The sequence below is a fragment of the Pocillopora damicornis genome, chromosome 10 (genome assembly GCF_964200805.1).
Source record: "Pocillopora damicornis chromosome 10, jaPocDami1.2, whole genome shotgun sequence".
Taxonomy (NCBI): Eukaryota; Metazoa; Cnidaria; class Anthozoa; order Scleractinia; family Pocilloporidae; genus Pocillopora; species Pocillopora damicornis.
In genome coordinates this window covers 20378109-20406106 of record NC_142679.1, presented here as the reverse complement: position 1 = coordinate 20406106, position 27998 = coordinate 20378109, and the positions used below count along the sequence as shown (strand labels likewise).

Here is a 27998-nt window from a genome sequence, read left to right as displayed (position 1 = left end):
TCATTAAACCGTGACAAAACAAAGCTATAAAGTTCATTTTTCTCTCGAGGGACAATAGGCTAAGTGAGTCCTGCACCAATCAGAGCGCTTTGACGTCTCCAAACAGGATACCTGCGCGTCATTCATTGCTGGGAGTTGGCCAGTCGGAGAACAATTTATAATCCGGTGACTCAACGAATAGTCCGGCTTTGAGTGAGCGCCTCAGTATTGTAGCGGGCGCACGACTCTGGCTGAGGAATAGTCTAGCTACCGGGCTTGTGAATATTGCATCCGCCGAGCTTTGTAAATCTTTACGGATCGAACAGCCAACATGGAATTAGAAGATCCTGTGGCATTTTTGCGAGTTTCTGACAAACTCGCCCGGCTAGAAGAGAGCAAAGCCTTTGAGAGCAAGAAATGGGTCTGGATTGCGGATCCTAAAGAGTGTTTCAAGGCTGCCGAAGTGAAAAGCTCGAAGGGAGATATCTTTGTTGTTGAAACAAACGATGGGCAGGTACGTTTGAACTTGATCTGTGTGCTTTTTCTGCCGATCACAAGAACAGAACGGCAATCTGCGCGTGTTGATCTTATTATATGCATACATACAAGGCTTACTGTAATATTCGTGATGTCTGCTCCTTTCGCTTAAAGAGTGCTAACGTCTTGCTTTTTTTCTCTAGGAACGTGAAGTCAATAAGAATGACACTGAGCAGATGAACCCGCCGAAATTTGAAAAGGCAGCGGATATGGCCAACTTGACTTACTTGAATGAAGCAAGCGTTCTTCACAACCTCAAACAACGATACTTTGCAGGCCTCATTTACGTAAGTACTTAACTCAATTTTACCCCACATCAAAACATGAAAATTAGTTTTAGGAGATATCTTGAGAAGATTATTTTCGTTGCGTACGCTTACCTCGGGATTATCTTTTCTGATTGTCATGTAGCTACGAACATCCGTGTGAAGTTTTCGTGAAATCTGAGAATCATGAATATTTATTTTTGCACATTCCTTTGTCATTTGTAACAGGGGTTTTCTCTGGGATTGTAGGAATACTGTCCGAGATATTTTATCTTGTATCTTTGATGTTACGAATTCTTCTTGGTGTGAAAGACGGATTGTGTACAATCGCTATGTCAACAGATGTGCGAGTTTGTGTGAAATCGCTACTTAAACCGACAGATAATTTGCACAGAAGATCCAGGGTCGAAGAAAATATTTATAGCATGTTAGTCTAAGCGATATAAACCTGTTTTCAGTTAGCGTCCAACTTAAGGAACACACGCCACCCTGAAATCGACAACAGTTGTAAGTTACTTGAAAAACATCCGCTGCGCTTGGATTTATGTTCCCCAGTTGATTTTTGAGCTTAATAACAAACGAATCGTGTCGCAAAGAACTTTGTTTGGAACAATAATAACGTCATATTGAGTTAGCAGCCGGACACGACACAGATAGAACAAAAAGCTTGGTTTCTTCCGATATTAGGCGTGCGTGCGTGTTTCTGCTGTTACGGTGAAATTTCGCTGACACAGAGGGCAAGTTGAGAAGTCATCGAAGATGTCCTCTATTATTTGCTATTAGTTAGTGAATAGGTGCAATGATGTCTTGATTAATACACAGTGAAAATTAATTTACCGTTGAGTGTTCGTGATCAGCGTAAAAGCTTTTAAATGACGGAAAACAGCAAGGGGGATTGTATCCTGTATTCTAGTGTTACGAACACGCAGTGTGATTTGTGATTTGTAAATGAAAGGCTGATCGTTCACTGGTTCTTGCTCGGCTTCCTGTGGTTAATAAGTTATTAACGCCCAGACTTCTAAACAAAAGTGCTTTAAAGTCATAATCTGCCATGAAATTTGTCTCTCATGTAGTGGATATCATTTTGCAAGTCTGATAAGGGTTCTTTGTGGCGATTCTGTTTGTTTTTCTTCCCTTCTGGTGCCAGAATTGGAAAACATAAATGTACTTGAGTGAGCAATAGAAATCAAGATCAGTACAGTATCGTAATTAAGAAATTGACCTGCACACCCCCGACTTTTTTCTTTTGGTTTGGGTGTGAATACTTTCACCATATATGGCTTGATGTGGAATTCCACTGTACAAGGTGTGGACTTTTAAACTTTCAGATGTTGGAAACTAAACTAGCTGTTAAACCCATCTCCTCAATGAAACTGTTTTACATCTTAATTTTTGTCACCTTTTAGGTTATAAGAGTATCACAAAATTCTTTTCAGTATCTCTCTGTCTTCATAGACCATATCCATTGGTAAACTTTCAACAGACTTGAGCTAAACCATAGAAGACATGAATCTTCTTAGGAGTGTCAACAAACAAATGTCAAGTAATTGACCTGAAAGGATTTGCAGATGACAATGCAATGTTGATCTCTGTAAAAGCTGTTGATGGTCTCTTCAAAGGAGAGGGTTACAGAATGTTCAAATTTGATGTCTGACCTTCGCATAGGATTAACAAATATTTTTTGCCTGTATTTTGAAGATCACACACTTGATAAAACCACCTGCTATGAAGTTTTATTGCTCAACCATTTACCTGTAAAAGTTTTGGAATCAAAAACTATTGTTAAATAACTTTTGTGTCCCTGAAAATCACTTCTTAAATTCTCAAAGTTTTTATCAGCTAATCATTTTAATGTACAATTAAATGCAGCTATTGATCACATAATTAATTTTTAAAGGCAAAATCATTATAAACGATACACAGGTTAACTCACAGAAAAATGATTATTTAAAAATTCTTAAGTTATTGAAATTAATTAACCTGCATATGTGATAATGTTTACAGGTTTTTTGTTTTTTTTTTCAAAAATTTCATAAGACTGCAGAAATGTTCTAACCCCTTTGGTCACAGGTTAAAGATGAACAATAGACTCATTGCAACGGTTTCTTTGAACAATTGTTGTTTTTTTTAAACTATTTTTGCTTTTATGTTGATATAACAATAACAGATGTACATGCATGTGCCCACATGAATTGGTGAAAGGATTTCAGATTGTTTTTTGCTTGATTTCTTAGAAACCAAAGGAACTGTTTAGTTTCTATGGATTTCTAAATAGAAATGCAACACAAATCTTTAATAATTACTTGTTATACTCCTGGAGAGTGTGACTAGGTGGTCAGAGGTGTGGAGAAATTATTGGACAAATCAGATTATCTTGACACTCAAATTTGAACACATCATCAAAGCTACACATTTACATAAATTCAGAATCAATGGTAACCAGAAATCAGCTGAATTAATTTGTTTCTTCAAATTTTTGGCAGACATACTCTGGCCTTTTCTGTGTTGCCATCAATCCATACAGAAGACTTCCTATCTACACAGAGAAGATTGTCTTTGCATACAGAGGTAAACGCCGACCGGAGATGCCACCCCATATCTTCTCCATTTGTGACAATGCCTATCATGACATGTTGCAAGATCGGGAGAACCAGTCTATGTTGATCACGTAAGTATTTTAACACCCGACATGTATATATATAGCTTTCTGTCAATGATGCTTCTGATATTGTAGTACTTAAATTATCATGTACACTGGTACAGAAATTTTTTTTCTTTTGTAAGGTTGATAAAAATTGAAAGTCCACAAAATTTTTACTCTCATGGAATTAAATGTGTATAATAGAGATAAAAAAGAACCTTTTTATCCTATGGATTAAATTAGTCAATTATGGTGGGTTAGTGGTTATCATAGAGGACTCTAGATTAGAAGGTCATTGTGCTGTGTTCTGGGGCAAACTTCATTTCACAGTACCTCTCTCCACCTTGGAGTATAAATGTTTTTAAATAGTGGGAAACTGTGAGGAAAATCTGATAAATTGTTGGGCATAGCCCTGTAATGGCTGCCAGTTGCAATGTCTGATGTGAATGATGTCTGAGCAATGTCTGATATGAAGCTGATATGAGTCTTAAATAAGATGAACCTTGGGGCTTGAAAGCTCTCTTCATAGATTTATTTTCATAAATCGACAGAGGAGAGTCTGGTGCTGGTAAAACTGAGAACACCAAGAAGGTTATTCAGTATTTGGCTCATGTTTCTGGACAGACAAAGCCTGGAGACCAAAAACATGAGGTGAGTACGAGACAATCACCTACTCAGGGCTCAACATTCTTATCCATACACTTATCCTTGTTGCTTCTTGTGGATATATATGCCAGGCTATTAGTTCCAAAGCCTTTTATGACTCTCACTTGGTTTTGTTTTTCTTTGTTTTAAGGGAGGAACTCTCGAAGATCAAGTTGTTCAAGCCAACCCAATCCTTGAGGCATATGGTAATGCCAAAACCATCAGGAACAACAACTCCTCCAGATTTGTGAGTTTCACTAATCTTTTGCACATTCATTTGAAAGTATTGTCAATGCTATTTTAGTCATGTGAGACAGTCTATGTCTAGTCTACCTTGTTTGATCAGGAAATTTAGTTATTAATACCTGTTTTAATTGGATTTGAAACAGATTAATGCCTCCTTGGTTTTTCAGAGGTTTCAATACCCATCATCTCACTGCAGTCCTTTTAGCCAGAATGCAGGCTTTGTTTTAGTTTTGCCTTATGGCCCCTTTTCAGACACAACCACCACTAACACCATAGGTAGCCTCTAATGTCTTCACTGGTGTTTCTGTTTAAAAATATTGAAGTAGGAGAGTAGTGTACAGTAACAAGAGAATGTGTTACATAAGAGCTCCATATTTGAATAAAAGGTACTAGTTGAGGACATCAGAATTCAGCTGTCTAACTCTGATGCTTAAATGTATGGAAAATATTTAAGTTGGAGAATATGTTACCTAAGGACTCCATATTTGAGCTCAGGACATAAAAGGTCTGTAATGGCCAGAGACTTTTTCTAACTCTAATGTTAAATGCAGTCTTTACATTGCTGCTTAACAGATGTCTCTAGTGAAGCTATTTTTTACGAGTTTGTCTTTACATTTATCAGGGAAAATTTATCCGTTGCCACTTTGGTCCCCAAGGAAAGCTTGCTGGAGCTGATATTGAATCCTGTGAGTTGTTACATGCACATCTACCGTCCTGAGGAATATTGTTTTCATAACACTTGATGTAATTTTCCTTTTTTTTTTAGAAAAGTAAGAAATACCCAAACACCCACTGACTAATTTTTTGTTATTTTCAATTTATCAGATTTGCTTGAGAAGTCCCGTGTGGTGCACCAGTTGGAGGGTGAAAGAAACTATCATATCTTTTACCAGCTGTTGTATGGTGCTTCAAAAGAAACGCATGGTTTGTGTTAAATTAACAGATTATTTTTTGTGTGTGTTGGTTGTTGCCACTTGGATCTTTCTCTATCAATTTCAAAGAATGAGCCTTACAGTTATTTTTCTCCTTCTAGAAAAATTACTCATTGAGTCAAACAAATCAGTAGACTACGAGTTTCTCAAGAAGGGCTCGGAGAAAGCTGATGGAATCAATGATGTTGAAGAATTTAAAATCACAGAGGTTAGTGTTTAGCTGTTAGGATAATGATTCAAGCAGAGGAGCTAAATTCACCTTTGTTGCTGTGCTGCACGAAAAACTTGGTAACATAAATTCAGAAGGGGTTTGAAACATGATGAGGCAGATTTTCCAGCCTTTGCCATGTATTTGTTATGTAACATCATACTTGAGTCTTATGCATAACTGTTGTTCTCTTTTTCAGGAAGCTGCCAACACATTGGGTTTTGCCCCGGAAGAGAAGTTTGCAATGTACAAAATTTGTGCTGCATGCATGCATTGGGGAAATGCCAAGTTTAAACAACGACCCAGAGAAGAACAAGCAGAAGTGGCTGATCCAAAAGGTATTCTTTTTTTGTCAAATTTCTGAGTTTTTCAGTTTGGGTGGTTGCCTGTAATAAGTATTTCTATGTATATTTTTGGTTTATAATTTTATTTGGGCAGTGGGAGATTTTATACTCATCAGTTGTATATTTTTGGTTTATAATTTTATTTGGGCAGTGGGAGATTTTATACTCATCAGTATGATTCTTTTGTCAATCAAAATGAAAAAATCCCAGCAAAACAGGAGTAAAACAACCAAGCATCATACTTCATTGGTCACTATGTATAATTCTCCTCAGGGGTACATCACATAGGCCCCTTAAACAATCACAGTTTGTACACTTTCTGCAACAGTTTCACTATTAATGGAAGATGAATTTAAAAATTATACTCATTGCACTTGAATTTTTTTTATCTGCATCAAGACCTGGACAAAGTGTCTTTCTTGTTGGCAATTTCTCAAACTGACTTTGGAAAGTCCCTTGTAAAACCAAGAATCAAAGTTGGCAGAGAATTTGTAAACCAAGGACGAAACCTTCAACAGGTAAAACAGCCCTTAACTTTTTCTCTCAGTGGTATGTAGCCTCTATGTATTGTCCAAATTAACTTATCCTGAATACATTTGTTTTTTTGGTCATGCAATTTTTAGGTCCAGTACTCAATTGGTGCCCTCAGCAAATGCATCTATGAGAGGATGTTTCTGTGGCTCGTTGAAAGAATCAACAAAACACTTGAAACCAAAGTAAGAACATACCTGGCTTAACTGATTAAAGAGACTACACATGTAGTTTCCAAATGCTGGTGCTTCTTAGAAATGAGAATTTTTATCACAACTATACAATGTGATCAAACTGCCTTTGTGTGAGATTCACCCATTAATTTACTGTAATTCTATTGTGTTGCTCCTAGGAAAGACGTGCCTTCTTCATCGGTGTGCTTGACATTGCTGGATTTGAGATCTTCAAGGTAAGAAAACTTAGTGAAAGTCTTTATTTTTGTCTCACTAACTAGTGAAATAATTTCAGAAGCATCAATTTAATGTCATAATTGAGAACTTCGTAATTATTCAGATGCTTATTTCTTACATTTTGTATCGCTCGTTTTTCCAGTTCAACTCCTTTGAGCAGTTGTGCATTAACTTGACAAACGAGAAGCTTCAGCAGTTCTTTAACCACCACATGTTCATTTTGGAGCAAGAGGAGTACAAACGTGAGGGCATTGAGTGGGACTTCATCAACTTTGGACTTGACTTGCTTCCGACCATTGAACTCATTGAAAAGGTTTGTTAGACACTTTCTTCAAAAAAAATGTCAATGACATTTTGGAACCTGATGTTGTCTTTCGTATGCGCTCTCAAGAATGGCCGATAAAGAATTAAAAGGTCTTCACTTATGTGTGTAGGCATCTGGAGAAAAGAAGGATTATATTAGGTGAAAGAAGCAAATTGTTATAATAATAATAATAATGACAATCTTTAATGAGGAAACTTTTTCACTAAAAAGTGGTTTACAAAAAGGACCTCGAAAATTAAAAATTAAAAATTTACAATGAATAAAAATGCTAAAAGATGCTACTAAAAACTAATGTATCTTATGTGTAATACAAAACTTAAATCAATGAATTAAAAATCTGACGCTTCAAAATATTTACATTATCAGAGGCTCGTATAGTTTTGTCCAGCGAGTTAAAATCACTTACAGCATGATAGCCAGTTCTTTGTTTGCCCCAGTTTCTTTTAACGGATGGAATTTTGAGGTTTGCTTTATTTCTTGTGTTGTAACTATGCTGTTCTTGCTGAGTGACTAATGTTAGTTCGTGATGCGTGAGACCATTAAGACATTTATATACATGTACGCATCGGCGCTGGAAGCGCCTTTTTTCTAGTGTTAACCACTTCAGTGTAGTTAACGCATCAGACGCAGGAAAGCTTTTAGGAAAGCTGTCTAGTAAATACTCAATGGGTGGGTTACCTGTGTTGCACAGCTTTGATTTTTTGCTAATCTTCCATTGTCTTATTTCAGCCAATGGGAGTATTTGCCATTCTGGAAGAAGAGTGCATTGTCCCGAAGGCAACAGACATGACATTCTTACAAAAGTTAAACAACAACCATGACGGCAAGCATCCTAAGTATTCCAAGCCTAAAATCTCCGGCAAGAAAGACACCAATCACCACTTTGAAGTTGCTCATTACGCCGGCACTGTAGGATACAATGTTGATGGATGGTTGGACAAAAACAAGGATCCGATCAACGAAGCTGTTGCAACACTGTTTGCTAAGTCCTCTGATCCATTTATTGCTCACCTTTTCAAGGATTACGCCAGTGAATGTAAGAGTGGAACCATTCTTAATTAAAAAAATCAAAATTAAGGAAAGTCTCTGTAAGGTGCACCGCTGTAGCATCCTTGTGGAGTTAGAAAATGACTATAGAAATAAAGAATTTGCCAACGTGATTGTGGGATGGTTCTCCTAAAGATTCCTTGAAGTGATTGATGCGTAACTCTTTGTAGTGCCCATGTTCCCTTGAGGAAACTGTAGTTAAGTATTAAAAAGAGTGCCAATCAGACAATATCGTTTTGATGTACGCTGTAACGTGGAAATCTCGAAAAGATTCTACAAAGAAATTTCTAGCACTTAGAAAGAGGGGGAATAATTGCTTTCATATTGCGACGCATGGAGACAAGTAAAAAAAGACCATTTGAATTTTGTTGAGGTAATTTAAGGTAATTTTGTAATAAATTATCAGTATGTGATGTGTGATTAGTCTGCCCCTGTGCATAATATTATTCGCGTATTGAAGCTGTTTGTTTGCAATGATTATGTATTTTCTTTCACGGATACTCCAGCTCATGCCAGAGGCAAAGGAGGCAGCTTCCAGACCGTCAGTAGCAAGCACAAGGTATGAAATAAATTTTTATGCGTTGCACCACAGAAACATCACATAATAAGATGCCATCTCTATTGTTAAAGGTGTTTAGATTTTGTAATCATCCGTGTAAACAAGACTTTGCTGACGTTTTGTTTTAATATTAACGGCTTTGATTCATCCTGTTATCTTCCTTTTCATTTAGGAACAACTTACACGTCTTATGGATACCCTGTACAGCACTTGTCCTCATTTTGTGCGCTGCATTGTTCCAAATGAACATAAGAAAGCTGGTGTGATCGAGTCGTCACTTGTATTGCATCAGCTGAGGTGTAATGGTGTTCTGGAAGGTATCCGTATCTGCCGAAAAGGATTCCCAAACAGGGTGCCCTTCCAGGAATTCCGACAGAGGTGAGTGTACAATGGATGAACGCGTCCCTTGGAATCAGTTTCCACGCCTGCTCGCGTCTACACATATCAGCGTGCTCTTTTGAAACGATCCAAGAATGATACAACATTGCTCTGTGGATTTGGTACTGATCTTTCTTTAAGAACCACAAAGGTTCCTTACATCACTTTCAGAACTAAGTATTTCTCGCCTTACCACTGTTGGCATTGGTAATATGTCTTTTGCCTTAATTGGTGTTTTTTTTATTGAATTTAATATTCTCTGTTTTCTAGATACCAGATCCTAGCACCAACTGCTCTTGCTGGGGGATTTATGGATGGCAAGAAGGCTTGTGAGAAGCTTCTTGATGCCATGCAACTGGAAAAGCAGTCTTACAGGGTTGGAACCAGCAAGGTGATATGCTCGTTTGAATGACAAAAAAAATCAAGAATATCTCGGTTGGTTTTCAGAGATTTTTCAGTGGCTTAAGAGTAGACAAAACTTACTGATTTCATTTTCATTATACATCTGCCAGAGATCGGGAAATTGAAATGATTTATTAGCATAGGGTACTACCATTTTTAAACCCACTGACTTAAGCAATGGTGCACTTCAAACAGGTCTTCTTCCGAGCTGGAGTCTTGGGTGAACTAGAAGACATGAGAGATGAAAGGCTGGCCAAAGTCATCTCTATGTTCCAAGCATACTGCAAAGGTTACCTGATGCGCAAAGAATACCGCAAGATGTGCGACCAAAGGTGATTGTCCTAAAATAATATGGAGCAGTTTTTAACAGAGTGACAAAAAACCAAGACCGAACTAATCCTAGCGACCAATCAGAACAAAGATTTACATCATTATTTTATAGCCAATGAGTAAGTTGCGATTGTGTTAGTCTTGCGTCTGATTGGTTGAGAGGACGGCGCCAGTTTTCTGAACCGATCATAGAGCGCGTAGTTGAATAAAACCAAAGCAATCCCGGATTACTTAGACATTCATTTAAAATTGGTCTTTTCTGCTCCAAAATAACAAAAATCACATGTTAAGCCCATTTTCTCAACTTCTGAATTTATCGGGGATTTCTTGAACGATCTCGAAAGCCTACAAACCCGAAACGAGCTGCGATCGAGGAGCAAGGTTCGATGAACAATCTACTTGGTGTGAACGCTACTTGAAGAAGAAATGTCACCGCATGAATTTTGACGCTTCAATTTTTCCATAGCTTTTCTCAGTAATTTCCCTATTTGCTGCTTATATACACATGTCACAAATTTTTACAACTGTAATTTTTTTCCTACAGAATTGGAATTGCTGTTATCCAACGAAACGTGAGGAAGTATCTGTTCCTGAGAAACTGGTCGTGGTGGAGACTTTACACAAAGGTAAAATCGATGAGGTCATTTCTATAGCTAAAGATGTAGATACCGTAGAGCTCTAGCTTGATTTATGGAAGGAAAATATAGTAGAATACAATACTGAGTCTTTTTGTGAGTGCTAACTTACATTTTTGTTATGTTTGTGCTGCTAGGTCAAGCCTCTGTTGAACATCGCTCGTGCTGACGAAGAGATGAGAGAAAAAGCCGAAGAGGTAAGTATTCTTTTCCGGTGTCAAATTCAATGAATAGATGCCCTCGGTTTAGTTTCCAGTTCGATAAATAAATGCACATTTAGTTTCCAGAGCCAACAGTAACGGAAGTAAATAGCACCATTGTAATTGTTCAAGAAAACCCAACAACTGCATGAAGGCATACGCCCTCTTTTCCGTTTATTTTCCTGGAAACAACGACAACATAACGCGGCTCAGTGCATGTGAGTAAAATCACGCAACTTGGGTTCTTGGTCCAGGCATGTCACGCAATCTATCACCTCACTTGCTTTCGCGTAATAGTCACTATTTTTGTAGGCTAGTACTATCTCTTCGATCGATGATGACATTTTTAATTGACGTACACCTTTGAATAAACTGAAACACGAACCGATTTGAAACACTGAGAAATGCTCTTAGTGTGAAATGACACTCTGTTTTACTGCTTACGTTTTTTCCTTCAGCTCAAGAAGTTGCAAGAAAGATTTGCAAAGGAAGAAGAGCTCAGGAAAGAAATGGAAGAAAAACTCACAAAACTGATGGAAGAGAAGAACGAATTGTTCCAGAATCTGCAATCTGTACGTGCCCACCTTACCATGTCGATTCAGTATGATTGTCGATCGGGTAGTAGTCTGTCGGTGCGATATTTAATGGGCTATAATCGCATCGGCTAAACAGATGGGAAGAACAGCCTGTTGGGAGTTTTCGATGATCTACAGGCAAACCTGCTACTTTCGAGAACACCATTACATTAAAAATATCAGAACAGCTAAAGTAGGTCTAGAATACGTGGGAAAGCATCGTAAAAATGACTTCGGTCACGTAGCCTTTAAAAGAAGTTTCTCTAGTCTCTCGATGAATTTATTCGTTGGTGGTTTTTGATAATTGTGAGTATAGCTTACTACTCACTCATTGTATAAGCCCTCCATAGCGTGATTGCTCATTGAAAGTTCCTCGCGTTAAAATGCCGTTCTGTGACATTGAGGCGAAACAGCAGCATCACGTCTTTGCATTTTTTTCGTCTGTATAGTACCACGCCTCATTTCTCATAAGGGTGTCATCTTTATGTCAAGTGAATCGTTTATAGAGTAATTATAAAATACACAGAAGGATGACGCAACGCAAAATTCGCCGCACCAATGATGAAGTAAGCGTATGGCAACTTGTAAGGAGATTTTTGTTACTTCAAACACAGGAGCAAGACGCATGTGCAGATGCAGAGGAAAGAGCCGGTCAACTGCAAAAGGAGAAGGAAAAATTGGAAGATCAAATCAAGGTACCAAAAGAAAAGAATTGTTGTTATTTTTATTGCAATCAGTGGTTTGTTGACAGGAAAATTCTTAAGGATAAAGATAATGGCAACAATTAACAGAAAAAAGTATGTAAATATCTGAACACTTAAAGCGGAATGTATCGAAACTAAACACAACTTGGGCGTTGGTCAAGGCGTAAGACGTCTGAGCAAAAAATTGTTCATTTTGAAATGACCTATTTTATTTCACCTTTTGACAGGACCTCTCCGAACAACTCGACGACGAAGAAGAGAACAGTGCTGAAATGCAAGAAGCCAGAAAGAAGATGGAGGCAGAAATCAGCGATCTCAAACAAGACGTAGAAGATTTAGAAACGGCTCTCAAAAAGGTACCATTGTAGGTCAAGATGCTTTCTGATATAAACAAAATCCACTGTATATTGATCCTATGTTTGTCAAAAAAAGAATCCAAAGTATTCCCGTTTGTTTTTAGGGTAAATATTATTTTAGCATACTTCGTGTAGACTACTTGTCGTCAAAAGCGTGAGAGATAATCTTGATTTGCCTTTTTTTATTTATAGGCGGAACAAGACATCTCGAGCAGAGAGAAAAATGCTGAACAACTTCAGGACGAACTTGCCGCCCAAGACGAATCCATTACTAAACTATCCAAAGAGAAAAAAGCGCTCGAGGAAGCGAAACAGGTGAGATTCATCGTTGTGATAAACTACCACGATTGTCTACCTTAAAGAGTGTGGAAAGGGCCAAAAAAATCTGAAACGTTCTTCACATAGACCCATTAGAGATTTCCGTAAACTAAAGAGGGACGGGAATAGTTACTACAAAGGATATTGCAGATGACCCGTAGGTTCTTTCAATGGTAGCGTCCTCGCGTCAGAATTTGTTTTCATTAGATAAGAAAGTTCCAGGATTCAATTGACTTAGTGGAATTGACGAGGTTTCTTTTTGTTGTCATCAGGAACTCGAAGACCAGCTTCAAGAAGAGGAAGACAAAGTCAATCACCTTAACAAAGTGAAATCGAAACTTGAACAACAAATTGACGAGGTGGGTGGACCTTCGAGTTTCTCAAGCCTGTCCTTGAAGTGACAAATTTAGCGTGAACTGTACCTTACGTGTGCTTGTTTTGTGCTATTGCAGACAGTAGAACAGTGGGAACGAGAGAAGAAGTCGCGCGCGGATGTGGAGAAAGTCAAAAGGAAACTGGAAGGTGACCTCAAGGTAAGGTGCTGAATAGTCATGCGCGGGTTACCACAGTTTACTCGTTCTTGCCTACCGTGGAATGCAGAGCCACTGTAAAAAGTTGCCGAGGACTTCGGCGGTACTATGAAATGAAGAAATCATTTAGTGGAATCTGAACTTAGGTCTGAATAGAAGCAGATATGTTGAATTTAAAGTGTGTAACAAAATGCTGATTGGACAAAACATTATTACTATTGTTTGTTTTGTCCAATCAGCATTTTGTTACACACGTAAAATTCAACTTTGTCCATTGTATTATTTATAACTGAGGATGACAGAAGAATTGTCGAAGCATCTTTTTAAATTTAAAAAGTGTCGTTCATTTTCTTAATATCTTGCGTTAATATTCATGTTTCCTTTTTTCACCCTGTTTAGATGACCCAAGACAACTTGGAGGATGTCAAAGGTGAAAAAGCTCGTCTCGAGGACGACTTGCGAAGGTAAACTGTCAGCGGTATTGACCCCTCTATATTTGGCTCATGGGACCATGCAGTCACGGATAGAAAAGCAATTTTTTAAGGGGAGGAGGGGGGAAAAGAGAATCCCATTATCAGCAATATCGTGGTTTATTGTATAAACACCAACTCTATTTGATATACTTGTGGGTTATCAAATTGTTCAAAAAAATTGAAGGTTGTGCTGTTTTGTTTTGTTCTACACAGAAAGGAGCAAGAGCTAAGTGAAAGCAACGGCAACAACGAAAATCTTCTTGCACAAATCGAGTCTTTAAAGAAGAAGATCAGAGAGTTGGAGGTGATAAAAAGTTTGCATAAAGATATTTCAGAACAGTTGTATTGTAGGTCGCAGGTATTCGTATGTCACTCGTATGTACTCGTATGCCGCTCGTATGTAGCCGTATGTACTCGAATGTATACGAGTGCTACTCGCATGTCACTCAAAGCGCTCCGGTATGTGGTGCTTTAGTCACGATCGTTAAGCGACTAGATTTCAGAGCGATTTATCGCGGGTTTGTCTGTCGAATGATGTAAAAAGACTCAATCGTTGGATGAAACGAAATTATTATTAACCGCCCCGGATTGTCGTTTGACCTTTGTGAAACCTGTGATGTATACTTTTAAGTTCGTTTTCCATGCACTAAGGAGATGTACGACTGGAAGTCTGGTCTTTTGTGAAATCTGTTTGCGCTGTTAGGGTTTCCCTTTGTTTTGATGGTTGAATTTTGATGATCCATTGACTAAAGATTAAACCGTTAATTGGACTTAACGCAACTATGCATTCCTGCATAACATGATCACGAGGCGTGTGGGATAGCTGATTGTCCTCGCTGAGTAGATTTCGAATCGGAGATGAAGAATTCTTAACATTTGTGGACTTTTTTCCGGGGGAAATGTGGGCGGCGGAGTCTTACAACTACAGATTATATGTTCAGCCATCGGATAACAAATACGCTGTAGGTAAAAATATCTCTTAGCGAGAAAAATGGAAATGCAGTGTTTGCTAAAGGGCGATGTGAAATCGCACATGTGTCGATTTACAGCACTTTGCAGCGTTCTACATATTGCGCTTAAGTGTGATAAATTATTGTTAAATTTGAATCAGTTCATTCAATTTATTGCAAAATATAGCCTGTGATGTTTGCATAAGGCTATTCTACACTTGCATTGGATTTTCGTTTTGATACTGTATACGTAAAATGTCGGTTTCAAGGTTTGGTTTGAAGAATATCGGACTTGTGTATTCGGTATTTAGCCCGAGTGTTTATAAGACGAAGCAGTCGGCAGATCGCTTTGAAAATCGAAGTACAGTTAGGTGTGAAATATTCTGGTCAGAGGTGTTTTCGCTTCAACGATTTTTTACTTTCTTTTGTTTTTTTTCAGGCCAAAATCGAGGAGCTGGAAGAAGAACTTGAAGCCGAGAGGAATGCTCGATCTAAGGTATGTTGTGGTTTTATCTTTTTGACGCCTTCTATGAGCTGTTCTTCAAGTAATACCTCATAACGGCCTAACGAAGAGGGCAAATTGAAATATTTCGCGCCGGAATGACTTTTCATTCCAGAACAACCTTATTTGAATAAGAATTACAGTGTAGATTCTTTGTTTGCAAACAATTATTAGTTAATCTTCGTCTCGGAATGTGGCTTCCGTCCTGCAGTGATGATACAGCGGCACCGTTGAAGGTCTTGGATATTCCGATAAAGAATGTAACTCCCATCTTCTCTCTTCAATGAAAGAGCGCTAAGTACTTAAAGGTTAAATTCAATTCATAGAAGAGCTTTGCGAGATGGCGTATGTATTTTGTTATGCGATTACTGTCAACGAAATCAGACAAATAGCTATTAACTGATGAAAACTTCCGTCATATGTGTCAAATCAATTATCGAAAAATACAGGGTTGACTTTTATCGCAAGAAAGCTGTTTAGAATTATGGAATTGTGTTATGATTATCAAACAATGCTCGGAGCGAGTCCCACAAATTACACATTAACTGTCTAATAAAAGTTTAGACAAGACATGTGGCATGCACACAGCAGGTTTGACCGGGAAGTATTCGTCGCACTGCTGTGTAGAAGCTTATTTCTATTTCCGGTTTGTCATCAATCAGGCGGAACGAGCGCGAATGGAACTCGAGAGGGAACTGGATGATCTGAATGAACGGCTGGAAGAGCAAGGGGGCGCTACACAAGCACAGGTAAAATGAGTTTATTTATGTATCTTTTTTTTTTACTTATTTTTGTCTCCATTCGCTAAGCGTGAGTTTGTTAAACGAGTTTCATGTGATTTTGATAAAGAAGCAAAGCTAGATTGAGTTAAAATTCATGTAAGTACATCCGTTGTTCTTTGTGAATGGAGGAAAACTAGGAAACACTTACAAAAGCTTCAGAGCAGGGACTAGAACCGACAACAAACTCTTCTCGTAAATCGAACCCAACACAGCGGTCGAACGCCTGCGCATGTGCGACATTGTAATGACTAATGTCGTGCTTTTAGGCTGTCAGAAGCAAGTTGTGGTTCTTATATTTCACATAATCATTGGTTCCCTTGCTGTAGATTGACCTGAACAAAAAGCGTGAAGGTGATATAACCAGGCTGCGGCGGGAACTGGAAGAGCAGGCGTCTCAGCATGAACAGTCCGTCAATAGTATGCGAGCCAAACAGAACCAAGCCATGCAAGAATTGCAGGACGAAATGGACTCCTTGAAGAAAGCTAAATCAAAGTATGTAACGCTTACTCAGTCTTATAAGTTTCCTCTGCAGCTGTTCTTTGAAATGTCATGCAAAGCTCTCCTGAGCCGTTCTCTGGAATGTCACACAACACTGATGTTAGGCTTTCTGTAGAATGTTACGTAACGCTGGCGTTAAGCTTTTTGTAGAATGTCACGCAACGCGTTCCAGTCATTTCTTGGAACGTCACGAAACGCCTTCCTTAAGTAAGAAAAAGACGCGTGATACCTTAAAGATATGTGATTTTCTCACCTCAGCCGTGGGTGTGTGCGTTTTCCTCAAAAACAACTGAGAGCAGTCCTAATAACTTGACACTGATGCCGTTTGGTGAGACTGTTTTTATTTCAATGCGTGACTCATTAGATGTTGAATGTCTTTGTAGGATCGAGAAGGAAAAAAATGCACTGCAGGCTGAAGGAGACGATCTTTCTGTCAGCTTAGAAACGCTGCAAAAACAAAAGGTATTTTTGTACCTATACTATTTTGCTTCAGGCTAATTACTTGTTTTCCGTGTTTTTGTTCATCTTATCCCATCTATTTAATGTTGTGTTAATTTTTGTCAGACCCAGTCCGACAAGCAGAATAGAGCCCTTGAGGAGCAGCTTAATGACCACAAATACCAGGTTGGTTAATAAGCGCGTTATTCATGTTCCAGTCTGTCATGTCTGAGGCGCTAATAAGGATGGTTTTTTTAACCCGCTTTCATGGAGCTGTCAAAAGGATTTGACTTCTAGTCGACGCTAGATTGTCTGCGGACAAATTGAAGAGATTTAATACGAAGATGGCCACAAAATTGTTGACCCTGGAAGTCATTTTTTGTCATTATAAACATGTTTTTTTTGGTTATGCCCCAACTTTCTCCTCGGCCCTTTAGACACTAAAACACGCTTTGTTTTCAATGGATTGTCGCTGCAATGGTATAGTGTAGAAAAAGGCAAAGGTGTTTGGTTTTATGAAATTCCATCGTGAAGTGAGCAATAAGAAGTGTTATCGCCTCAAGCACATTTTTCAAGCAGCAGATGTCCCCCCGTGGGAATTTGAAGGAAAGTTCAGAGAAAGCGGTCAGTCTATGCACTTTAGGGAACTCTAAATCAAAGAAGCTTGCTTAAACGCATTTTTGTGGACGCTTTTAAATGACCCTTACACTGGGCACGAAAATAAGCACGGCAAAAAAAGTCAGGTGAATGAAACAGTAGCAATTTAAAGCGGTCTTGATGATTGCTAATCCGAGTGTTTTATTAGGTGGAGGAGTTAAAGAAGAATGTTGCTGAATTAGAGATCGCACGCAGTCGGCTGACTCAAGAAGGAGGAGATCTTGGAAAGCAAGTGGAAGAGTATGAATCAAAAATTACCGTATTTCTGAAAAACAAGAAAGCTCTCGAACAGAGCGTCGAAGAGCTCAAAAGGCAGAATGAAGAGGAAGTTCGGGTGAGTGCATCAGAGTTTTCTCCTTAATTTTTCAAGCTGGAGTATATCTGGGTATATTTAAAGGCATAGAGACTCTATCGACCAGTCAAAGAAAAATTTCACAACAAATCGCGGTAAGATACGCAAAGCGCGGGAAAACATGAAAGTTTTAATCCTTACATCTGATTGGCTGAAAAAAGTGACCAATCCCAAGCTCAGAAAATCATTGTGAAGACGCGTACGGTGAAGTCAATATGGGTTACTGCATGATTGCTGCACGAGTTTCCTAGACTGCACACAGTTTTCTGGGGATAGAAAAATAGCTGAGGGGTGAATGTCTGCATCAGTTCCTAAATTTTGACTCGTCAAAATGCGACCGATCTCAAGACCTTTGAATGTTTCGCTTTGTAGCTTAAACTGGACGCTCAGAACAAATTGAAGAACGCCGAAGCTGACCTGGACAGCATGCAGGAAACAATTGAGGAGCTGGAGGATGGGAAGGCTGACTTGCAGAAACAACTTGCGAGAGCAAACACCGAGAACACACAGCTGAAAGCAAAGTTCGAACAGGAAGTGTCTGGACGCTTGGAAGAACTGGAGGACGCCAAGTATGTCAAATGTTAAAACTCATAACTCAACAGAAAAATTGACAAAAGACCTAACGAAACAAAAGAAATTAAAAATTTCAAACTGTGGCTTTATTTTGGAAAAGAAATTTTAAATATTTGCTACTATAGATAAGGTTGAAGTTTTACCTTTACCACAAGTTGCCAGGCGAAATGTTGCTCAGTTAGTTGTTTTCTCACAGAATCATTTTCTCTTTGACAGTTTGACGATGAATAGATTGATAGTTTTGAGGAGAGAAAGAAGAGTGTAATTTTGATTATTGATAAACTCACACTTGCTACGCATTCATACGCGAGACACTTTCATCTAGAAGACAAAATCTTATGAAAGGAAGGTTCTTGTAGCCCTGGTATCGGATACCTTAAACCTTTAACTCCCAAGATGTGATTGTTAATTCTCCCCTGTAGCTGCTACACATTTCCTTGTTGAATTAGTTATGAGAACTTGGTGCTAGATCAAGACAGCAACTTCTACCTGATAAGTTTGAATATTCTCATTACCTGTTTGCTGATTAATGTATGGGTATTTTAGAAAGGAGTTTCATGTTAATCTCTTCCAGGAGTTAAAAGGGTTAACTGAATGAAATCCTCCTATTCAGGGATCTCTTTCAGTCCTGAGGGTGCCCCTGAAGGTCCCCTATAGGGATCAAACATCAGATATTATCCACTTTGTTCCTATGATAAGTCGTATCTAACTTTTGAATCCTGACAGACGCAAGTTGACACAAAAACTCCAGGAGACAGAAGAAGCCCTCTCCAGCGCCTCACAAAAAGCCAGTAATGCCGAGAAAGCAAAGAACAGACTTAACTCGGAATTGGAAGATGCACTTATCGACCTGGAGAAGGTTTGATTTATTGCCATAAAGATTGCAACTGCTCCATGCTGTTAAGTTGTTTAACCAAACGAAATGCTACACTGGAATTAAGGGCTATGTTCTCTCTCTTAACAGGCACAAACCAACGCTTCCAATCTTGAAAAGAAACAAAAGAAGTTTGATCAGCAGATAAACGAATGGAAAGTACGATGCGACGAGCTTCAAGCTGAAGTTGACAATGCACAGAAAGAGGCCCGTAATTACTCTACTGAGGTCTGTCAAAAATCTGCTTCTACTACCACTTTTCCTCATGAGTTTTAGGGCACATGAGATGAAAATTTAAACTCAAACTTATGCTTTATGCTTTATTTGATTTCAGATGTTCAAACTGAAAGGCTTGAATGACGAAATGAACGAGCAGATGGAACTTTTGAAACGGGAAAAGAAGAGTTTGGAAGGTTAGGTTACTCTCAATACCTGGCTAGGAAAATTTGCTTATGCAAATGCCTTACAAATTTTGCATCTAAAAGCCAGCAATTGAACAACATACTTCTCGAATGTCACCTCAATTGTTACATGAAGTTCTGTACTGATATTCCCCTAACTTGTCTTCTCAGCTGAGGTTGCTGATCTGGTGGATCAGCTTGGAGAAGGCGGCAAGTCTGTTGTGGAAATTGAGAAAGCAAAGAAGAGACTCGAGTTCGAGAAAGATGAATTGCAGAACGCCTTAGAGGTATGCAGAGCACTGTAAGATGTTCTGAGTCGATTGTGCGACTGGGAAATTTTGTTTTATCAGAACAAAACTTGTGTTTCTAAGAGGATGAAAAGCAATCATGGCATAAAACTGGTTGTCTCCGTTTCTCAAGACGGGCGCTAAGGAGAACAGGCTGGGGCGAATTTGAAATCACGTGTTTTGTTGCTTTTCAGGAAATTGAGGCCGCTCTTGAAGCCGAAGAATCCAAGGTAACGCGGGTTCAACTAGAACTCACTCAGTACAAACAGGAGGCTGAGAAGAGAATCGCCGACAAGGATGAGGAGCTTGAAAACCTAAGGTTAATTTTTCCTGGATTCGTTTTTGTTTTGTTTTAGAGCTTTTGAATAAAGGACTCCTTCTGTAAAATATTATTCAAGGTTTAACACAAGGACAGTGAAGAAAGGCAGGTTTAAAATAAAACTGAACTCTTCCCTATCACTGCTGCGGCCTTGGTTTGATGTCTTTGTTTTAACATAGTAAGTTCTCTTTGTAGGAAAAATCACAGTCGCCAGTTGGAGAGTCTCCAAGCTTCTTTGGAAACTGAAGTGAAGTCCAAGAGCGACTTGGTAAACATCTTTTTTATCTTTCCTCTCTCATTAACAAGAATTTCTTCTATCTTAGTTGGAAGACGACAGTTATGGAAACTCCCCATTCTGGTATGAAATTTTTGTCTTGGATGTGACTACGACTTAATTTTTATTTCGTAGATGCGAGCTAAAAAGAACTTGGAAGCAGCCAATAATGAACTAGAGATCAACTTGGACAATGCTCTGAAGGTGAGATAAACACTTAGACCCTTTTCATCATTTCCTGTTCTGAGTTTGCAGTTGTTAATTTAGTTATCCAACCATGAGAGTGCAACTAAGTTTCGTTTCGATTTCTAGGCGAATGGAGAATTCCAGAAGAACTTGAAGAAGTTGCAACAGCAAGTGAAGGTTTGTGTGACAGGAAGTTAATCCAGTACTTATATTCGTTATTTAGCTAGTCCGTTAAGTTATAGGGGTATGGAGACAAACAATGACTTACATTCCATATTTAGCAAAACATCGTTAAGTCAACCATCAGAATTTGCTGTTTGTACATGACTAATTCTTGGTACTGTACCCTGTGTACAGGATTTGCAGCTAATGGTAGAAGAGGAACAACGAGGCCGAGACGATGCTCGTGAGGCCGCCGCTAAAGCCGAGCGTCGTGTCGGTGACATCGCTTCGGAGCTGGATGAACTACGCAATCAGCTCGAACAGGTACGAGTATCGTTGTAATTACCCATCAATTCAACTTTCATGACATTAATAGTAGATAATCATAATTTTATTGCTGAGTTACAAATCGGTGTGAGCAAGCAATTATGATTAGTCGATCCTCGGTAATAGGTTTTGTTGAGTTTTCGAATTTCTTCGGACTTTTCGGGTGAATATCGTTAAAGGGCGAGTTCAAGTAAATTCAACAGTCCTCCTCCTCCGACGGTCTTCGTTAATCTTCAGAAGTTAGGTCGCTTAACTTGTTGGTGTTGTTTTGCCTCCTATTATCGTTAACTTATTTTTTCGGTAACCCTGTGTTTGCCGTTGTTAGGCCGAGCGTCTTCGCAAGCAAGCCGAACAAGAGCGCCAAGAGGCAGTGGATAATGCAACTCAGTTGGCCAACCAGAATAATGGCCTCACGCAGGCCAAGCGCAAACTGGAAGGAACCATAAACACCATGCAAGAGGAGGCAGAGGACCTGGAAAATGAGGCAAAGAATGCTGATGACAGGGCCAAGAAGGCTGCCATCGAGGTGAGAGAAGACTCCACGCGAAGAGTTGATAGTGTCACTGAAGGTCCTACCTTACTCTTTCTCTGAATCAGTAAGGGGGGGGGGGAGGTCAGTTTTAGTGTCAAATGAGATAAATACTGCACGTCGTCATATTGGTTGCTCGCTGCTAGTTTCCTACAAACAATCTGGTTTCTCGCTGCTAGTTTCCTACTAACAATTGTTAAAAAAATCTTAAGTTTATTATAATATATGCCTAAATGCGGAGTTGTTCTTGGTAACTTAGAGTCGCATTACATTTACTCGATATGCCTTGGTAAAATTATCTTCGTACATCCTCGTTCATCGTCCTCTAATATCGAAGTTTCTCCGAAAGAGGGGGAGAAAGCATGAGTAAGGGGGTTATACGAGGGCGGAGGAGGGGAAGGGACATGGAAGGGTGTCACGTGATAACTAACGTGGAATAATACTTTTCACTCTGTAACCGTTTTTATGATCGACTTGTTTTCTTGTTCATTTTTCACCAGTAGATTCCTCTTGTGAATACCTCGAGCAATCCAATGATTAATTCAAACTTAATGTTTCTGCGCTTGTATATACAGTTGGCCCGTTTGCAGCAAGAGCTTCAGCAGACTCAAGACCGCTTGGCTAATGCTGATAGAGTCCGTTTGTCGGCTGAACGTCAGGTCAAGGATTTGGAAGTAAAACTTGAAGATCTTGAGGCACAAGGCGGGAAAGCGCTCAAGAACCAGATCAAGAAGCTGGAACAAAGGGTACGCGTCCTTGTAACGTATACATGTACGATTTGTTACAAAGTAAAGATTTTATCTTACTTTAATACTCGCAAGTAGTCTTTGCTTCATATGTAGTAAATGGTTTTAACCCTTTAACTCCCATAAGTGACGAAGACAGAATTTCTCCTTACAATATTAATACAATATCAACTAGATAAATGATGATAATCGAGAAAAATATCAATTTGGGGATAATCAGTTGATCCAATACTAAGTTCTCTGAACTAACATTATAAGAATTGTATGGTTGATGATAAGGAGAATTAGAAATTTGGTCTGGGAGTTAAAGGGTTAATTCAGGAGTAACATTTGATCGCGTGGTCAGATCGTCCGTTTGAGAGAAGTCCTGGGAAGGACAGTTGTCGTTAGAAGTGACTGACGTTTCGACAACCGTGGCGGAAATCATCGTCAGAATCGAGTGAGAGATTGAGGGAATGAATGAGGGAGACGACAACCGTGATGTTGTTTCTGTTTCCATTCTGTTCGCTGATACAGTTGCGTAACCGCGTCGGCTTTGCTTTGAGTATCCCCTCTCATTTGCTTTTTTTAACCAGGTTCGAGAATTGGAGGTCGACCTGGACAACGAGACCAGACGTAACTCTGAGAACTCGAAGAATGCCAAGAAGACAGAACGGCGTCTGAAGGACGTGCTTCAGCAACAGGAGGAAGATCAAAAGAACCTGCAACACTCCAAGGACCAGATCGATCGCCTCAACAAGAAGATCAAAAATACCAAGGTCAACCAGGAGGAAGCGGTACGTTCTATCTCTTCTGTTCTTGTTCTCTCCTTTTCTCGTTCTTTTTCATTCCTGTTGGCATTCTGTACCCGTCTGTCCTCCTTTATTTTTCTCATTCTCATTGTAGGCTTCAAGACTGATCTGGTTTTCTTCTAAAAGCTTTTGTAGCTCACTATTGTTATTATTATTATCATTATTATTATTATTATCATCATTATCATCATTATTATTATTATCATTATTATTATTATTATCATTATTATTATTATTATTATTATTATTATTATTCCTATTTTCCTCTATCTTCGTATTCTTTTTCTCCTCTTCATCTGTTTTTCTTGCCTGCTCCATATGTCACGTTCTTTACCGACCTGTTGCTCTTTCACAGTTTTACGACATAGAAGAATGTCTTATTTATGTTTAGACGCATTTATATGGAGCTATAAACTTTCATTTTCTAATTAATTTTTATGCTTGGATCTATTGCAGGAGAACCTTGCCGCCCAGTACCTCGCCAAAACGCGTAAGTTGCAGTGCTCTCTAGAGGAAGCTGAGGAGCGGGCAGAGACAGCTGAGAGCGCCCTGAACAAAGTCCGTTCCCGCTCTCGTGCCGGTGTCAGTACTGGAGGAGTTGGGAGAACGACGTCCAGAGAGGTCTCTAGGCCTTTGTCTCCTTACAGATACTATTCTCTTAATTCGCTGTCTCCAAACTCTACTAGATATTTAGACAATAACTCAAGACTCTCAAGTTATTATTGACTCGAACTTCTGTATGCCATACCTCTCTGTTTTCTCGAAGTTCTCTTTTCTTTTTCCTGTGGAAAGTCTTTTGTGATTATTATTAGGGGCTCGTCATGTCGAGAAATATTATCGGCTCTACCCGCGTCAGAGCTTCGTCATTTCCAAACTCCGCTAGAGATTCTGACCATCACTCCAGACTCTTGTGCTATTATTGACCCGATCGTCTGTTTGTCATACCTCTCTGTCTTCTTGATGTTCTCTTTTCTGTCTCCTGTGCCACGTCTTTTGTGATTCTTTCAGATTTTATTACTGGGTCGTCATGTCAAGATATATTATCGGTTCTACCCGTGTCAGTGCTTCGTCAATTCCAACTGAATTAGTTTCAAACTATGTGAAAAAGGATTTCTCTAAATAAAACTTTTCATCATTGTATGAATGATTGGGAAATTCACTGATCCACGAAAAACCCAAAATTGCGTTCGCCAAACTGTTTCTCACGCTAGGAAACAAAGAGTATCATTACTACGAAAAACCCAAAATTGCGCACGCCAAACTTGTTTCTCAAGTTAAGAAACGAAGAGTTTCACTAGTTCCATTGTGAATAAATGCTTTCTTCCCCTAATGACGATTTATTGGCTTCAATAAATGAATTAGTAGACAAGGAGGTGTAAATTGTCACCGCTTTGGAATGTAAATATTGAGACTTGACATATTGCGTCCTAAGTGTTTGCTTTCGTTTGCTGGCAAAGAATGAATGAAATTTGCATAAAAAAGAAGATGAAAGATATTGATAACAGTTAACGCCGTCGATTGGTCAAAATAAAACCTCATTTCTATTATTAGCATGGCCTAAAAGTGTGGTCCAGAGCATAGTTTTCACTCTTAAGTAGCGCCTCGTGCGAATAATAAATTTCCTAAGTTAAGTAAACATGACCTTCGGCCAAATCTCCTATAAAGCTGACAATCTTGGCAGTCTTTCAACGTCTAGATTTCGTTCCGCTTAACTGGTGTACCAGCTCTGTGCTAAGTACAGCAGTTTAATGAAAGTTGATGACTTGTTTACAAATCGTTTGTTTATTTTACGATGACATGACGAGCCTGGTGATTTGTTGATGAATGTCTTCACGTAAACTTTTGCTTTACTGTCTGACTGTCTGTTCTTTTGTTATCTCAATCCTTTTCACTTTCAAGGTCGTTTTCGTCGGTGTATTTTATGTTTATGCCTGCTTGACTAAGAGCTATTTTCATTGTTCTATTCTTTGGATAGTTCCTCTCCAGCTCTTTTCTCAGTATAATTAACTTGAGGTATGCCACACTGCCTGATTCAACCTTGTTTGACATGCATACGTCTCTTAATTTGATTGACGGGTGCGTTTTAGTGGTTCACAGAGTCAACGTCACTGAAAACCAACGTACTTCGCACCTTGTTCCAACGCGGTTTTCCCAGTTTCTGTCTGGCACCCTTCCTTACTCAGATACACTTCATCCAGTCGAGAGTGCCTTGTGCTTTTTCTTTTTATACTCTTGGCCTGTACTTTCTGCTTTGTGTATTAAAGGCACCTGCCTGTCGTATTAAGCTTAATTCGATCCAATCAATGCTCACTTGAGCAACTCTGAACATCTAAGATTATTGCCTGTGAATTGATTTGGCTCAAATCAGTTGCGTATCTTTCTGAGATCTTCTACAGCTTCCAATTCTTTTCATTTTTCTCCTCTAGCTAAAATCTATCGTATTTATGATTGTATTTCTTTCCATCCAACATATACATATATTTTTTAATTATTGGGCTCGCTTAATGTCTCTTCAATGAATTTAAGACTTTTCTTCCTATTTTTTCTACTTTAATTCTTTATCTTATTTATTATGTATCTTAAAATATTTTTGCACGCACCTAATTGGCGTCGGTGAGTATATGTAGGGTCAAGCCTCACTGGGTTAGGCACTCGTATCTTTAACAGAACTAGTGATGTGTGCGCCTATGCTGTCCGCCTTTTCCATGCTGAAATCTTATTTATTTGGTATCTTTATGCACTTAGCTTAGTGTCGGTGAGTATATCTGATATTCCACTGAACTGGGCCAGGCGCTGATAATCTGTAGCCTAACCTGTCAGGTGTTCACTATTAACTGTTGCTCTCTCTCGGCATGTGGATGCCACAGAGATCCCGCGGTCCCACTCCTAAGGGAGAGGATTGAAGACTGCACCTTAGGTAAACATATCAGCTCAGAGAGTGCAATGGCACAAACTTGCAGTGTACGATCACCTCATTTTGTCGTACTCGTCAAGTCATCACACAACTCGCCGAGAGAGATTCGCCTGCCGCACTAAGCTCGTAACTCCAGCCATTGTTGCATTGATCACTTTTTCTTCATTCCCCTTTTAACACCTTGTTCCATTCTCCACTTCACTTCCGGCTATTTTGTTCCATTCCTGATTTTCCACTTCATCTGTAATCGCTTCTAAATCCGTCTTACTTGACATTTCTATGCTTGTATCACATCAAAAATATTATTGAATTACTTTGCACACTTTATTTTTAACTTAAAGACTTTTAATTGGAATTGTCTCCTGTTCCAAATTTGCACAGTTTAAAAATTTTTTTTACCAGAAATAGTGAATTCAAAATGACAACTTACTGATGTCGATAAAAGCTAGTTTTTAAGTAGACACTTAAAGTGTGCAAAGTAGCTTCCGCTGGAAATGCGTTTTCTAACCCGGCCTGTTTGTGGGATAGGTGTCGTTAAGCCGCCCTCCTCAACCGATAGACACGAGCACACCCTTAAGAAGGGTAAGCACTATTCCCTTTTCGGGATCGTAAAAATGATGATATGCATACTTACTGAAAAAATTCGATGCCTTTTTATGCTTTGAATCCAACTCCAAGTTTAAAAAGCACCTTCTAACTGCTTGCAAACAATTTCATGGACCCGGGAAATCTCAAGTGGGTGACTAGGTCTAGTGTACACTTTTTAAACCACGCTCTACTTGGACGTCCCTCAAAGTTCCAAACCCTAGTCCTTCCTGAAGGTGATACCTCCTTACCAGATCACCCATTTTAAAGCGAACGCTTGTTGTCGTTGGCTCTTCCATCGTCCACTGGGGAACCCGCTCAGTACGCCGAAGCTGAAAAACCAAACCCTTTTTCCTCTGATCAAGATTTGCACTTTTAATATAGGTTGAGGAAACGATTTTTTATTTAAAAAAATCTTTCTTTTTTTCTTTCAATGATTGTGCCATTTAAACTGATGTCTTTTTTTTCTCTATTTTCTCCGCAGTCGTCCTATAGCCGAGGACTTTCTGCATCGGGACGCAGTCACTCGTCTACATCAATGGACGACAGCATGGAAACTTGAAATTTGTGGCCTGAGTAGGAAGGTTGCTGGATTTGAAGTACAAATGATTAAAGGACACCTTATAGTCCGTTAGGTTTCAATTAATCTTTTCAAATGTTGTTTACGCTAGCGCTTTTTGCATTAGGGAAATAGATATTAGGGAGAAGTTAGCTCCCGCAAATATTTTTTCTACAAATTTGGAATATGTAACTGCCAGTTAGTTTATAACTTTATTTTTTAAACACGAGGAACTCGATCCGTGAACTCGTATTTGTTATTTCTATTTTGTCTACAAAATATTTGCAGCTCATTAAACACCTGCTTATTCAAATTTGTATGTTGTGAAAGTGTTTCGTGATTTTAGTGGATATGAAGTAATATTAATCGTGCCTTAATTCCGCGCAATAGCGCAAAAAGCTGTTTGAAGTGGTTCAGGAGAGGGTGCCAACCTTTTCCTTCCCCCCCCCCCCCACCCCGTCAAGAAAATTACATTTTCGTAGGTACCTCCTTTCCCACCCATATCTGCAAAGGGGTCGTTTCATTTGTTGCCTAGTGACCCCTTTCCTGCTCCTGTCTCTTGCTTTCATTGCATTGATAACTTGTCACCTTTTTTGCGCCATCAAAAATTATCTATAAGTTGGAAAAAGTGAGCACTAAAATACCAAGGAAGAGCGCAAAGGAGTTGTACAGAAAGAAAATAAGAAAGTTGACGCAAACGTCCAAAGTTCCATGTTCGGC

At 39.0% G+C, this 27998-nt stretch overlaps 1 protein-coding gene across 3 annotated transcripts; it reads left to right on the top strand.

Moving 5' to 3' along the window:
* Positions 1-170: 170 nt before the first annotated feature.
* LOC113664641 (uncharacterized) lies at positions 171-27591 on the top strand. Of its 3 annotated transcripts, none has more exons than XM_027180267.2 (50): positions 171-493; positions 660-803; positions 3266-3450; positions 3975-4074; positions 4220-4315; positions 4937-5000; positions 5140-5238; positions 5348-5454; positions 5654-5792; positions 6198-6316; positions 6422-6514; positions 6682-6738; positions 6882-7052; positions 7794-8100; positions 8618-8670; positions 8843-9048; positions 9319-9439; positions 9646-9782; positions 10325-10406; positions 10553-10612; positions 11074-11187; positions 11805-11885; positions 12122-12250; positions 12443-12565; positions 12841-12927; positions 13021-13101; positions 13498-13562; positions 13785-13875; positions 14961-15017; positions 15686-15772; positions 16132-16298; positions 16688-16766; positions 16869-16928; positions 17548-17733; positions 18124-18320; positions 19051-19183; positions 19289-19426; positions 19533-19611; positions 19771-19886; positions 20081-20205; positions 20401-20473; positions 20615-20683; positions 20792-20842; positions 21023-21151; positions 21480-21680; positions 22259-22429; positions 23005-23205; positions 23677-23841; positions 26663-26716; positions 27204-27591. In XM_027180267.2, the coding sequence occupies exons 1-50, from the start codon at positions 311-313 to the stop codon at positions 27279-27281; spliced, it is 5910 nt and encodes a 1969-aa protein (XP_027036068.2). In that variant the 5' UTR covers positions 171-310; the 3' UTR covers positions 27282-27591. The 3 variants fall into 3 exon arrangements, with proteins under 3 accessions (XP_027036068.2, XP_089041377.1, XP_089041376.1); XM_089185251.1 differs by lacking the exon at positions 26663-26716 and adding an exon at positions 26088-26137; XM_089185250.1 differs by lacking the exon at positions 26663-26716.
* The last annotated feature ends 407 nt before the right edge of the window (positions 27592-27998 follow it).